General features: G+C 57.5%; 1 protein-coding gene across 2 annotated transcripts; it reads right to left on the bottom strand.

Annotated features, from left to right (window-relative positions):
• Positions 1-1,425: 1,425 nt before the first annotated feature.
• On the bottom strand, positions 1,426-6,251 carry RLBP1 (retinaldehyde binding protein 1). Of its 2 annotated transcripts, XM_026060611.1 has the most exons (7): positions 6,162-6,251; positions 5,640-5,768; positions 5,081-5,285; positions 3,839-4,017; positions 2,967-3,125; positions 2,143-2,253; positions 1,426-1,741 (listed from the first exon to the last, which is right to left on the bottom strand). In XM_026060611.1, exons 1-7 carry the CDS (start codon positions 6,171-6,173, stop codon positions 1,583-1,585), a joined length of 954 nt encoding a protein of 317 aa, XP_025916396.1. In that variant the 5' UTR covers positions 6,174-6,251; the 3' UTR covers positions 1,426-1,582. The 2 variants fall into 2 exon arrangements, with proteins under 2 accessions (XP_025916396.1, XP_025916395.1); XM_026060610.1 differs by lacking the exon at positions 6,162-6,251 and having other exon boundaries at positions 5,640-5,780.
• Positions 6,252-10,928: the final 4,677 nt, after the last annotated feature.

Genomic DNA, 10,928 nt, shown 5'->3' with positions numbered 1-10,928 from the left:
GAAGAGAGGAATGAAGCACACAGCAGTACACCGGGTTGACAGAAAGGAAGGTAACCGTGAAGTCCTGGGCAGAGATTGGGGACTTGCTTCTCTCCAGGCCCTTTTGTTCTCGCACCAGGTCACCAAGGGAGGAGAAGGTGGTCTAGCACTAGGTATGAGATATGCTCCTCAGATGAGCTTCCTTTTGCTTCATCACCTATGAACTTCTAGTTCATAAACCAGAATCCATCCCTTTCCCTGAGACAGAGCTACATCTGCCTCCCTGCTGACTCTGAATTAGCATGGGCTGCCACCTGTTACAGGATCATGAACAGCTCTTGTGCTAGAAGAGGGCCTTCCTTTCCCTTTTTTGGTTGATTTTTATGGGGCTTTTCTGACTGAACTGCTTAGATCTGGGCTCCCTCTCATGATGCAGTGGTAGGAGAGAGACGGTGGTGTTAAGGGGTTTAGGAGGCTGTGTTCTGCTTGGCTTTCACTGTACTGTGGTTAAAACCCATCTATCCTTAGTGGCTGCATAGCTTCTGTTCCTCATCTCTGGCTGAGTGGGGATTAGGTAGAACCAGCTCCATCTGGATCCCCATTCAGGTTCTTGTTTGCAACCTTTAGGCTGATTTCTTTTTCCTGGTTAGAGCAGGGGACTGAGAAGTCAGGGTCCTGGCTGACCTGGGAGGGGGACCTCATTCTAGGGTTCAAGGAGGATGGAGAAAGCTGGTTCCTTGGCCCCTCTGCTACAACAGCCTGTTCAGATCCGGTTGTCAATGAAACAGGTACAGGGATTCTCCTCCCAGGTGCTGGCACTCCTGGTCTCCTTAGAAACAGCAGCATAGCCAGTGCCTGCCTGTGTCTAACAAGCTGCACCCCTGTTCCTTGCCACATGCCACAAGGAACCCAACAGCTCTACTCTTAAACGCTTTTATTTCTCTGTGTACACATTTCAACCAACCCTTCATGGGGGGGGGGGGTCTCCTGCAGTGATGGCCTCTGGCTGTGTTATCCACACAGTTGCACAGGATGCTTCAGTTTTCTGCTGAGCTGGGTCTGCCCTCCTGCTTTCCCACAATGCCTGTCCTCTCCATGCTTCTGCTGCTTCCCATTGAGCTGATAAACCAACCCAGGAGCTTTTCAATAAACAGCTATGGGTATACAAGACCTGGCCACGGAGGTCCTCCTGCTGCCTTGCCTCATGGAAATAAAAGCCAAGCCTGGCTGAAGCAGAGAAAAACACATTCTAGCCACATCCTGACCTCTGCACTTCCTGGTGTGCCCTTGAGCAAAGAGGCTTGTTTCTTGCTGTAGCCCTCCCTTTCTGGTGAAATCACTCTCCTGCCCTCCCATCGCAACCTCTAGATGTGCTGTGGAAAGTGCTGGTGGCTTCCTTTCTCTGCTGGCTCCTGAGAAAAGGATGCTATTCCTGAGAGAGACAGGGCTGCCAGGTTTGGGGTGGGGAGGGACAGGCATGGAACAACACACCCAGAGTGCCTCATCACAAGCAGTCATTCAACCAATGCTACGGTAAGGAGGTGGCTGGGGTTAGACAGCCGCTCTGATCCTATTTTACAGGGGAGAGGGAGTGGACCCTGGTTTAGAGAGCCGTGTCTTCAGCCTCAATGCGGGGCCCAAAGAGCTTCTCTGCAGTTGCTTTGCCATCATACTTGGGCAGATTGCCACCAAAGTCTGCTGGCAAGATGTCAGCATCGATCTCCTGGTAGAAGGACTCCAGTTCCTCCCCATGCACAAAGACCTGGTGCAAGACAGGAGCAACCATCAGCAGAGGAGATGAGCAACTCTACCCACAGGGGAGGAGAGGGCCAGGGGACGCCAGCATTGATGGGACTGGTTGGCCTTATTTCTGATCAATGTAACCGCAGCCTTTATTGTGCATTGCTGCAAGCTCACTTTCCCAAATGAGCTGACAGCAGCCCCCATGTTGTGCTGAGCCATCAGCTTTTCCCACCAGCTGTGCTCAACTGCAAACTTGTCCCCACACCGTAGAGACATGCTCAGGCAGGCTGTCAGGATAAAACATTTTCCAGCCACTGGCTGGAGATACTGAAGGCAGCAGATTTCCCCACAGCTGTTCTGTTTTACCCAGCTGTGGACAAGGGATGTGCCTTTACCCCTAGTTCCCTTTCCCACACTCACCCTCTCCAGCAGTTTGCTCTTCAGGAACGGTTTGACCACATTGTAGGTAGTGGTGAAGTACCAAGGCTGGTGGATGAAGTGGATGGCCTTGAACCGCGCTGGGAAGGAGTCCTATGGATCCCAAACCCATACACAGCAGGTTACAGACTATGCTGGCCACATTGAGCTAAGAGAGGAGGTGGGCAGCAATGGAAACGCTGGGACTCCCCTAGCTCCCCTTTTCCAGTCTCCCACTCTCTCTTTGACCCCTGTCATGACGGTCTCTTTTATGCTCTGACCCAGATGGTTGGACATCTCAGTCCAATGGGATGCCCAGTGTGAGAGCACCAGGGAAGCTGAAGAGCCTCCCAGATGGCTCATTGCTCCTGTTCCATGAGAAATACTGCACCTRTGCTGCCTTCTTCCCCTGGGGAGAGCTGAGCATCTTCAGCCCCTGGTCCAAGGGCAGAATTCCTGGAGTATGTGAGTCTCTGCCCAGCCCGAACTGTGGCTGGACTGAGAGGGTGATGAGGAAAGGCCTCCTTGCCATGCTGTAGGGTGCTGCGAGAAGCGGTGATAACACTTCTGGTTGGGCTTTTCAGAGGGTGGGGAGCTGGGGCCAGAAAAATAGAATCCATCTTACAGGATTAAGCGAATTAGTCAGCAAGGGAAAAAGCATGTGATGGTGAACAGCCTCTCCACAAAACTTTCTCATGGCATCAATGCAGTGGCAACCCCAACCCCCTGCTAGCACTGCCTTCCCCCTTCCCTGAGCTCTCTGCTCCCTCAGGGCACACACTGCCACTGCTCTGAGCTCTGCCTGGCTGGAGTCCTTGCCACCTCACCTGCAGCATGTCCACCATCTTCTTGAGCTCAGAGGGTTTGATCCCTGATGCCTGCTGCATAGTGAAGCCCTTGAAGTTCTCAATGATGCAGAACCCGTTGATCTGGGTCTCTTCATTTTCCAGAAGCTTCTCCAAGATAACACAATAGGCACGAAGAATCTAATTGAGAGATGGGAGGGTCTGGTGTTGGTGCGTGAAGGCAAGGTCTCCCCTCCTGTAGATGCCAGGAGGTTCCCAGGAACAGTCACAGGAAGTGTTACCCCGGTCTGTTCAACTCCAGCCTGCTTGTCACAACCAGCCCCCAGGCCTTGAGATCAGGGAGGGCATTCCTGGGGATGCTCAACAGCTACCGCATTCCCCTTTCCAGGCAGGTGCGTCTCAGATCTGGGTCAATGATTCTCACATGTGCAAGCAAATTCAGAGCTGAGCAGAAAATGGAGTTGGGAGGACTTGTGAGTTACATACCTGGAGAACTCTTTGCTAACAAGCCCTTTCCTTGCTCTATGCCTCAGTTTCCTCCTCTGTCCTGAGGGCTCCTTCCTTTGTAAAGTGATCTGTGATTTAATGATGCAGTGCTTTTCTTCAACCCATGCATTGCCTGGGCTGGGAAATGCACACCCTGAATTCGGCCTGCAGCCTGCAATATGTCAAGAAGAAGGAAGAGGAACCCTTTGGGATGCACCATGCTCTCCCAGGCTCCCTTGTGAGTCCCCGGAAGGATAAATTCAAAGGTCTGCAGTTTTGTTTAAATCTGGATGTCTGGAGGGTGGGTGTGTGCATGCGTGTGTGTAAGGGACGCTGTGGTCAGATGTGCCAAGTGGGACAACCCAGGGACTGCTCTGCTCCTGGAGCAACAGCTGGGCTGAGCTGACCTCATCGAAGGTGATCTCCTCATAGTCCCAGTTCTCAATGTTGAAGAGCATCACCACCCGGCCATACTTGTCTCTGCTGGCCAGGATGCCAGGGTAGCCTGCTTCAATAGTGCTGCGTATGGCCTCAGGGGTCAGGTTGTCAAAGAGTTCAGGATACTGTTGACGGAAGTTCATGTAGCCTGGGAAGAGACAGAAATGGAGTTGGGAGCAAGAGTGGCTCCTTGCCCTGTCCTCAGGAACCCAGGGGAGTGCAGGGGAGCCGCCCGAGGATGGGGCAGGCTGGTGATGGTGAGATGCGTTCCCGATGAACAGCTTTGCTCTTGAGGGTTTCAGGCTTCAGATAGGCTGTGCCCAGGCTCCAGGTGGGTCAGGTATCATCTGGCAAAGGGGCTGAGAGGAGCTCTGCAGACCAGCTGCCTTCAGTTCAATCCCCCCCATGTCAGGAGCTGGAAACTCCCCAGAGACCCAGTTCACAGCTGCCTTTTCTCTGGCACTTCCAGGAACAGATAAAGTCATTTTCCCCCTCATTACCCTTCTCCCCTGCTCCACATTTGGGTGACATCCCCAGCTACCCGCCTCAGCCCAGCTCTGCTTCCCCTGGCACCCGGCAGCCACAAAGGGCCTTCAGGCATGAAATAAGGAAATTCGCCCTGGGAAAACATGARTAAACAAAACTGCTCGTCTCTGGAGCCAGCACCGATAATTGCAACTCATTATCCCCCAGGCGAAAGCAAAGGAGACCAGAGCAGAGCCAGGCAGGACCTGGGGCCCGCAGCCACCCCCTTCGGGCTGCTTCCTGCTCCCTAAAGCATCCGAGTCCCTGCTGAACAAGTGAGTCAGTGCTTTGGGAACAGCCACCAGCCAACACACAAAGGACACTTTTACCATTTTATTTGTTAAATAACCAAAAAGTGGGACTGTCCTGATTTTGCTCGACATGCGGCAGCTCCCCCTGCCCCTCCCAGCCCGGCACCACCCTGACTTCTTTACCTTCCCCATCTCCCCTCTTTTCCCTCTGCCCCAAGACCCCTGGCCTTGCCTTTTGGTGTTTGTCCTCTCTCCTCCCACCCTTCCCTGCCAGGGACCTGCTCTGCTGGCAGAGCCCAGGCCCGGGGGCACTGGGAAGCCCTGGCAAGCGGCAGGGAGCTGCTGAGGCAAAGGGGCTCCCTGTCCTTGCCCGAGAGCCGGCGATGTGACAGGGACATGGGGGTCCGCACCACGGGAGAGCTGGGGAGCCCCCACCTTTCAGCAGCTCGTAGGCCCTGTGGACGTCAAACTTGCGGGCACGGATGAAGCGGAGGAAGAAGGAGTCGTCTTTGCCCTGCACCTTCTCGGCCACCGCCTTGCACGCATCCTCGCCGCTGCCAGCCCGCTCCCGCACCAGCTCCCGCAGCTCTTTCACCACTGCCTCCCGCTGCTCCTCCGTCTCGTTCAGCTCATCTTTTGCCTGAGGAGGGAAGAGACGCCCCGCTCAGCATGGCCTGGGCACCCTGCAGCACACCGTGGGGCCTGAAACCAGCACCAAGCTCAGGGAAACCAGGGGCAGGTGTCATTTGGCAGCAAAAAGTGGTTGGTTGCAGTCCTGCTCGCTGAAGGCATTTTGGAGTGGGGTCGCCTCAGTCCTGCCCCACCACGAGCCCCCCTTGCCCCCAGTCCATCCCTCCTGCGGGGTAGTGGTTCCCTCACACTTGCAAGGCTTGCAAGGATGACATCTGACCCAGATCGTGCTAATCCCCATCCCCTGGAGAAGGAGCATGTGCTCCGGGCTGTGCCTCCTCCCCGCACCCAGCACCGGCCTCACCTTCTGCAGGGTGTGTGGTGGGATCTTCTTGCACTGCCCGAAGACAGGGCCATGGTCCTTGGTGGTGAGGCGCTCCAGCTTGGTGCGCAAGGCCTGCTCCTCCTCGGAGATGAAGCGAAACGTGCCTGTCTGGGAGGCCATGGGGCTGATATCACGTCCACAGCGGGCTCTCCGCACCGAGCCTCCCCGCCAACGCGACCTCTCCACCACCAGCCCCACAGCGACAAGGATCCCTGCTGGGGTGAGGGGGCCTGAGCTGGGGGCTGTGGGGCTGGGCAAGGCCTCCATGCTGCATCCGAGGGGATGCAATGGGATGGGGTTTTGTGGCCAGCTTTGTGCTGGCCGAGGCTCCCTGAGGCCATGCACGGGGCAGCCACCAGTGCTTCCCCGCAGCGCCCGGCCCAGCCTGCCGTGGGCCGGCGGCAGCCACCGGGCTGGTGGACAAAGGGTGCTCAGGTGCCCAGCACACAGAGAGGAGATGCTCAGAGTCCAGGGACAGGGCAGTGTGGAGGCAGTACTCACAACTGCAGACATGTTGTCCTTTATCGACCTTGGGACGCTGGAAGACAGAAGAAGGAACCCCACGTTATCTAGAGGAGAGTAAGAGAATGCCAGTGGCCTTTGAAGCCCTTGCAGAGCCCCGGTGCCAGCATGCAATGCCCTGGCCAGATCCCCTGCCCCTCCTGCCCAGACCCTGCTCAGCTGGGACAGCGATGACTGCGGTGGGAGGGAGGCAGATTCCCAGCAGACACCACCCTCGCCCTCCTCTCGGCTCGATCACGTAGTGCCTGTGTCCCTTTCTGCCCAATGGAAGCTGAGTGTGTTTGAGAAACACCAGGGATGTTTGCAAAAGCAGCTTAAAAATGTGGCTTTTGGTCTTCTGACTTCATCATTTGTTTCAGGGCCTGCATTTCCGCTGGAGGTTGTGGGAAGACGCATCCATGGGTTTCAGTGAGTCACGGGGACCCACAACCCCCTGAGCTCATCCAGTGCAGTTTCATCTCAGGCATATTCATACAGGCAGACATAAATGCCCAGCTTATGGCACATGGGAAGCAGGAGAGGTTCCACACCAGCGTGGCTGACACGGGGGCACGCTGCTCCAGAGACATCACACAGGTCTGGAGAGCTCTCACCTGGCAAGTCCTCGTGGGATGACCCATCCAGCCGTCCGGTGCTGCCCACAGTACCTAGCTGAGCTGATGGGAGCAGGACAGCAGTGTTTGTGCCCACTTCCGAAAGGCTCTCCTTGACTCCGGGGCTCTTCGTACACTAGTCCTAGGTCTGTAGCAAGGACCTCTGCTTGGAGTCATTGAGGATGATGCAGAAACATCTCAGGCAACGCTTCCTCTTTGCACTCTTAGTGCAGAGTGGCCCCCCAACCTGGCTGGTGGTTTTATTACCTTTTATTTCTACTAACATATTGTCCCCAAGGTGTTTCATAAACAGTGGATCAGACACTCAAGCCCCTGCTACTCCAGTCCCGAGCCCATCACTAGTTGTAAGACTGGACTTCTAGCTGGGTGATGAAACAACTTGACCTCTTTTTAACACATTCTGGGTGAAACATCCTGATTTTGCAGGCAGAGAGGAGGGTAGCCTTCATCGCTCCAGTGCCTGATCCCGCTGCAGAGACTAACGGCCTCCCTGCATGCAGACCCAGCTCCTCTGCCGCAGCTGCTGGATTCCTGCATGAGCTGCCGTCTCCGTGCAATTTGCATCTTGAGGTGGTCAGGAAGCAGAGGAAGGGTCCTGGGGAGGACAGCGTGGAGGCAGAGCCCTGTGCTCCTCCCGGCGACGGTGCCTGTCCCACCACGACAGCCTGTCCCACCATGACAGCAACTGCAGGAGCCAGGCGCCGGGTGACAAGTCGAGCCACGCAGCCCCTTGCCGTGCTCGCCTGCAGGCCCAGGGATCTTTTCACCACCCTGAGCCAGTCCTGCCGCCAGAGACTGGGCTCTAGCGTGACCAGAAGGATCCTAGCACCTCCCAGTGGCTTCCTCTTCCTCCTCAGCTCCCAAGCCAGGAAACTTTTACCCTGGGGAAGGGATGGGGATCCGCTTTTTTGAGGTATTGCAAATTAAAAGCAAACACGGCCCTGGAGGCGACAGGTTAAGGGGGGCTGGATTACAGTCTCTGAGGCAAAGCAGTTAAGATGAAAAGACTCCCAAATACTCACCGGAGAAAGGAAAAGCTAAACTGTCCTCAAGGGGTCAGCGTGTGGGGCTGGGGGCTGCTGGAGCAGGGACGGACACACAGACAGCAAGGCCGGAGTGGAGCAGCAAGAAAGCCCAGCAAAAGCTTTGTAGTCACCGGGTTGGGATTAGGCTGTCACAAGGCATCAACTCATTGCAGCTTTTTAATTAAGTCAGCACAAACCAGGCAAGAAACCCCATTAAAACTTTACAAAAGGCAGATGAGAGGGAAGGAGGGAGCCAGAGGGCTGCTGGCCGGCTGGAGCATGTGCGGAGGGGAGGCGGGCTGGGGAGTGATGCTGGCACCGATTAACGAAGTATAAAGGCGTCTCATTGTGTAACTCGCTCGTTAGCGCTGGGCAGGGGGAGAGGCACATTGAGGGGAGCCGGTGGCAGCCTGCCACCCTGGGGAAAACACCCGCTCAGAGCCGGGGCTCCATGGGAAGGCAATCGAGAGGGCCAGGTCTCTGGTGGCTTCTGTCTCCCGCGCTCCCAAGGAGCCTCTCAAGATCTCGGCGTCAATCTGGCCCCCTTGCCAGGGTCCGGCCGCGGGGATGGGTCCAGGGCAGGGGGCTAGCGGATGCTCCCACAGCCTGTTCCCATGCACCCCGGCTGGTCCCGCCAGGGCCGTCCTCCACCCCGAGCGCACCCCATCCACCAGCTCCCTCCACCACGCACCCAAGCAGCCCAGCGGCTGCCCACCACCTAAACCAGCTTCTGTGCGGGGGCGTGCTTCAGCCTTTAAAGAGCAAGTGTGGGCAGATGCAATCCTCCTGAATTACGGATGCAGTCCTGTGCCGTTGCAGCACAGGAGCTGCCCCACAGCGCAGCGCCGTGCGTCAGGGCAGCGTTACGGGTGCAGGAAGGGGACAGCCTCTGACCGTGCCGCTGCAAATACATGCTGGCAGCATCCCACACAAGGAGGGGATCACCAGGTTGTGCCAGGACAAAAAGCACAAGGGGAAGCTCACACCGCGCCAAGGCACTGCCAGGTTGTGTTGCTCCTGGCTGCCTGCAGTGCTCATTTGCTTTGGGAACTTGAAATGAATTCACCCCCAAAACAAGGCTGTGGACGTACAAGCGAGGGAAGCCAAGGGCTGTGGCAGTGACAGTGAGAAGAGGTTTCTGGGGGTGTTCACCATCTCGGCATGCCTTGTGTGCAGCACATTGGGGATCATCACGGCTTTAATTCCTCACTGTCCCAGGAGCTGGATGAGGAGCTGATTAAGGACGCTGTGTGGATGGTGCTGTGCAGGGCTCCTTCCCCAAGCCAAAGGCCATTTTTCCATTTCTGCATTTAAGGTATGAAGCAGTGGGGCTCTTTCCTTTGCCGTGGTGCAATCCCCCAGCCAGCTTCATTTGCCAAGCGCAGTTCCATGCAGGCTTATGCCATGAAATGGAGCCTGTTCCAGCTTTTAGTCCCTCTCTGTAACAGCTGCATGTCAGGAGCCTCCTGCGGATGTGGCACAGGCACGCTGTGGCTGAGGAGGCATTGCTGGCCAGCCGCTGCCCAGCTCCATCCCAGCACACTCCTTGCCCATGTCCTTGGTTCCTCCCAGCCCCATCCCCAGCAATGAACCCTCAGACCTCTGGCCACAATGGGCTGCATGAGACAAGCATTGCTCAGCAGCCTGCCCTCTGCCCCGGGCTGGTGTGGTGAGACCCTGAACTCCATGTCAAAACCACCACTGTTCTCTTGGGCATTGGGTGGTAGGCTGGAAAGCCTCCCGCTGGCTTGCTGTCCTGCTCCRAGGGGCGAGCGGGAGGCAGGTTTCTGAGTTTTTAATTCATCCAAGCGAAGGAGCTCTGCATGGTAACTCTTTCACAGCCTCTCCCCTGCAGATAAAGTTCCTATTAGGTGGAGGCATCGCTCACTCACCTCCGGCAAGGAGGGAAGGGAAGACAAGAGCCCATTGAAAGGCCCGGGCCTTGGCTGGACTCTTACTGTGATGGGGGTTTTGGGAGGGGGAGGAGGAGGATGGTGGGGCAAGGATGAAGGGGTTTACACAAGGCATGTTTTGTAACGCTGCGCGGATTTAAGGATTTGGATTCCACGGCATCGCTCTGCAAACAGGGCCGAGACTCCGCCGCGAGGCGGGGAGGAGGAGGAAGACACGTGACTGGGGATGAAGGCCAGGTGGGAAGAGGGGAAGGAAAACCCAGACCTGTGCCAAGTCCCGGGGCGATGCTGTGATGGCTGGGAACACCGCAGGGAGCCTGTGGGAGACCTGCCAGCTGCCCCATCACCTTCCCACGCCAGCCCCGACGCCAGGCTCAGCTCCCTCCCAGGGCTGCTCTTTCCCACCAGCTCCTGGGACATTCGTTTCCAGCCAGCAGGACAGTGCAGGACGGGGGGACGGGGTCAGTGCAGGGGCTCCTAAAGAGCCCTGGACCCCCTGGACTCAGGCATGGAGAGGCAGATCAGGAAGGTCATGCAAAACAGCCRCTGATTTCAGGGCAAAGCTCTCTCATCCTTGGAGCAGCCCCTGCTCGGTTTTGGGTGAACCTGGCTTTTTTGGTATCAGTGGGTGTCCTGTTTGGYGCGAGCGCCTTGCTCGGAGGTCGGTGGCACAGCGGCAGCAGGGGCTTCGCGGGCAAGCGCCGGGCTCCTCCTGAAGCCAAAGGGCCTGGAGGCCCAGACGGGACCGCTCAGCCGCGCTGCCGTCCTCCCTCCAGCCGCTGTGGTGGCTCCTGCCCCCGGCTGGCACAGGGCTCGCGAAAGCCCCCGCGCTGCCGCATGGCTAAATCCCGCTGCTTAAAGGCAGGTTAAACCTCCTCCGCAACCAAGACCCCCCGGAGGATTAAGGGCTTTACGGAAACGGGTGAGCCCTGGCCGGCCCTGCCCGGGCGCTCCATGCTCCCGCTGGCTGCGGCGCCCCGTGCCACGCACCCCGCATCCTCCAGACACACCGCGCCGGCGGGGAGGCCCGCTGGGCGCCAGGGCCTGCTCGGGAGCCCGCGCGCGGGGCCGGCAACCTCGAGGCGCCGGTGATGCGCCGGGGTGTTGGGGAAGGAGCTTGAAAGCCGGTTGCCCCAGGAAAACACTGCAGCAGAGGGGAGCCGGCTGCACCGGCCACAGGAGCGTGACACGGGG

Source organism: Apteryx rowi, unplaced genomic scaffold (assembly GCF_003343035.1).
Source record: "Apteryx rowi isolate R43461 unplaced genomic scaffold, aptRow1 scaffold_17, whole genome shotgun sequence".
Taxonomy (NCBI): Eukaryota; Metazoa; Chordata; class Aves; order Apterygiformes; family Apterygidae; genus Apteryx; species Apteryx rowi.
This window is presented reverse-complemented; position numbering and strand designations above follow the sequence as displayed.

What these genes read in the sequence shown, in the direction of transcription:
- RLBP1 (XM_026060611.1), bottom strand. An exon ending in AGGAGATCACCTTCGATGAG is followed by an intron (nt 3,126 to 3,838) that starts GTCAGCTCAGCC and finishes TCTCTCAATTAG; the next exon opens with ATTCTTCGTGCCTATTGTGT. An exon ending in AGATGGTGGACATGCTGCAG is followed by an intron (nt 2,254 to 2,966) that starts GTGAGGTGGCAA and finishes TGGGATCCATAG; the next exon opens with GACTCCTTCCCAGCGCGGTT.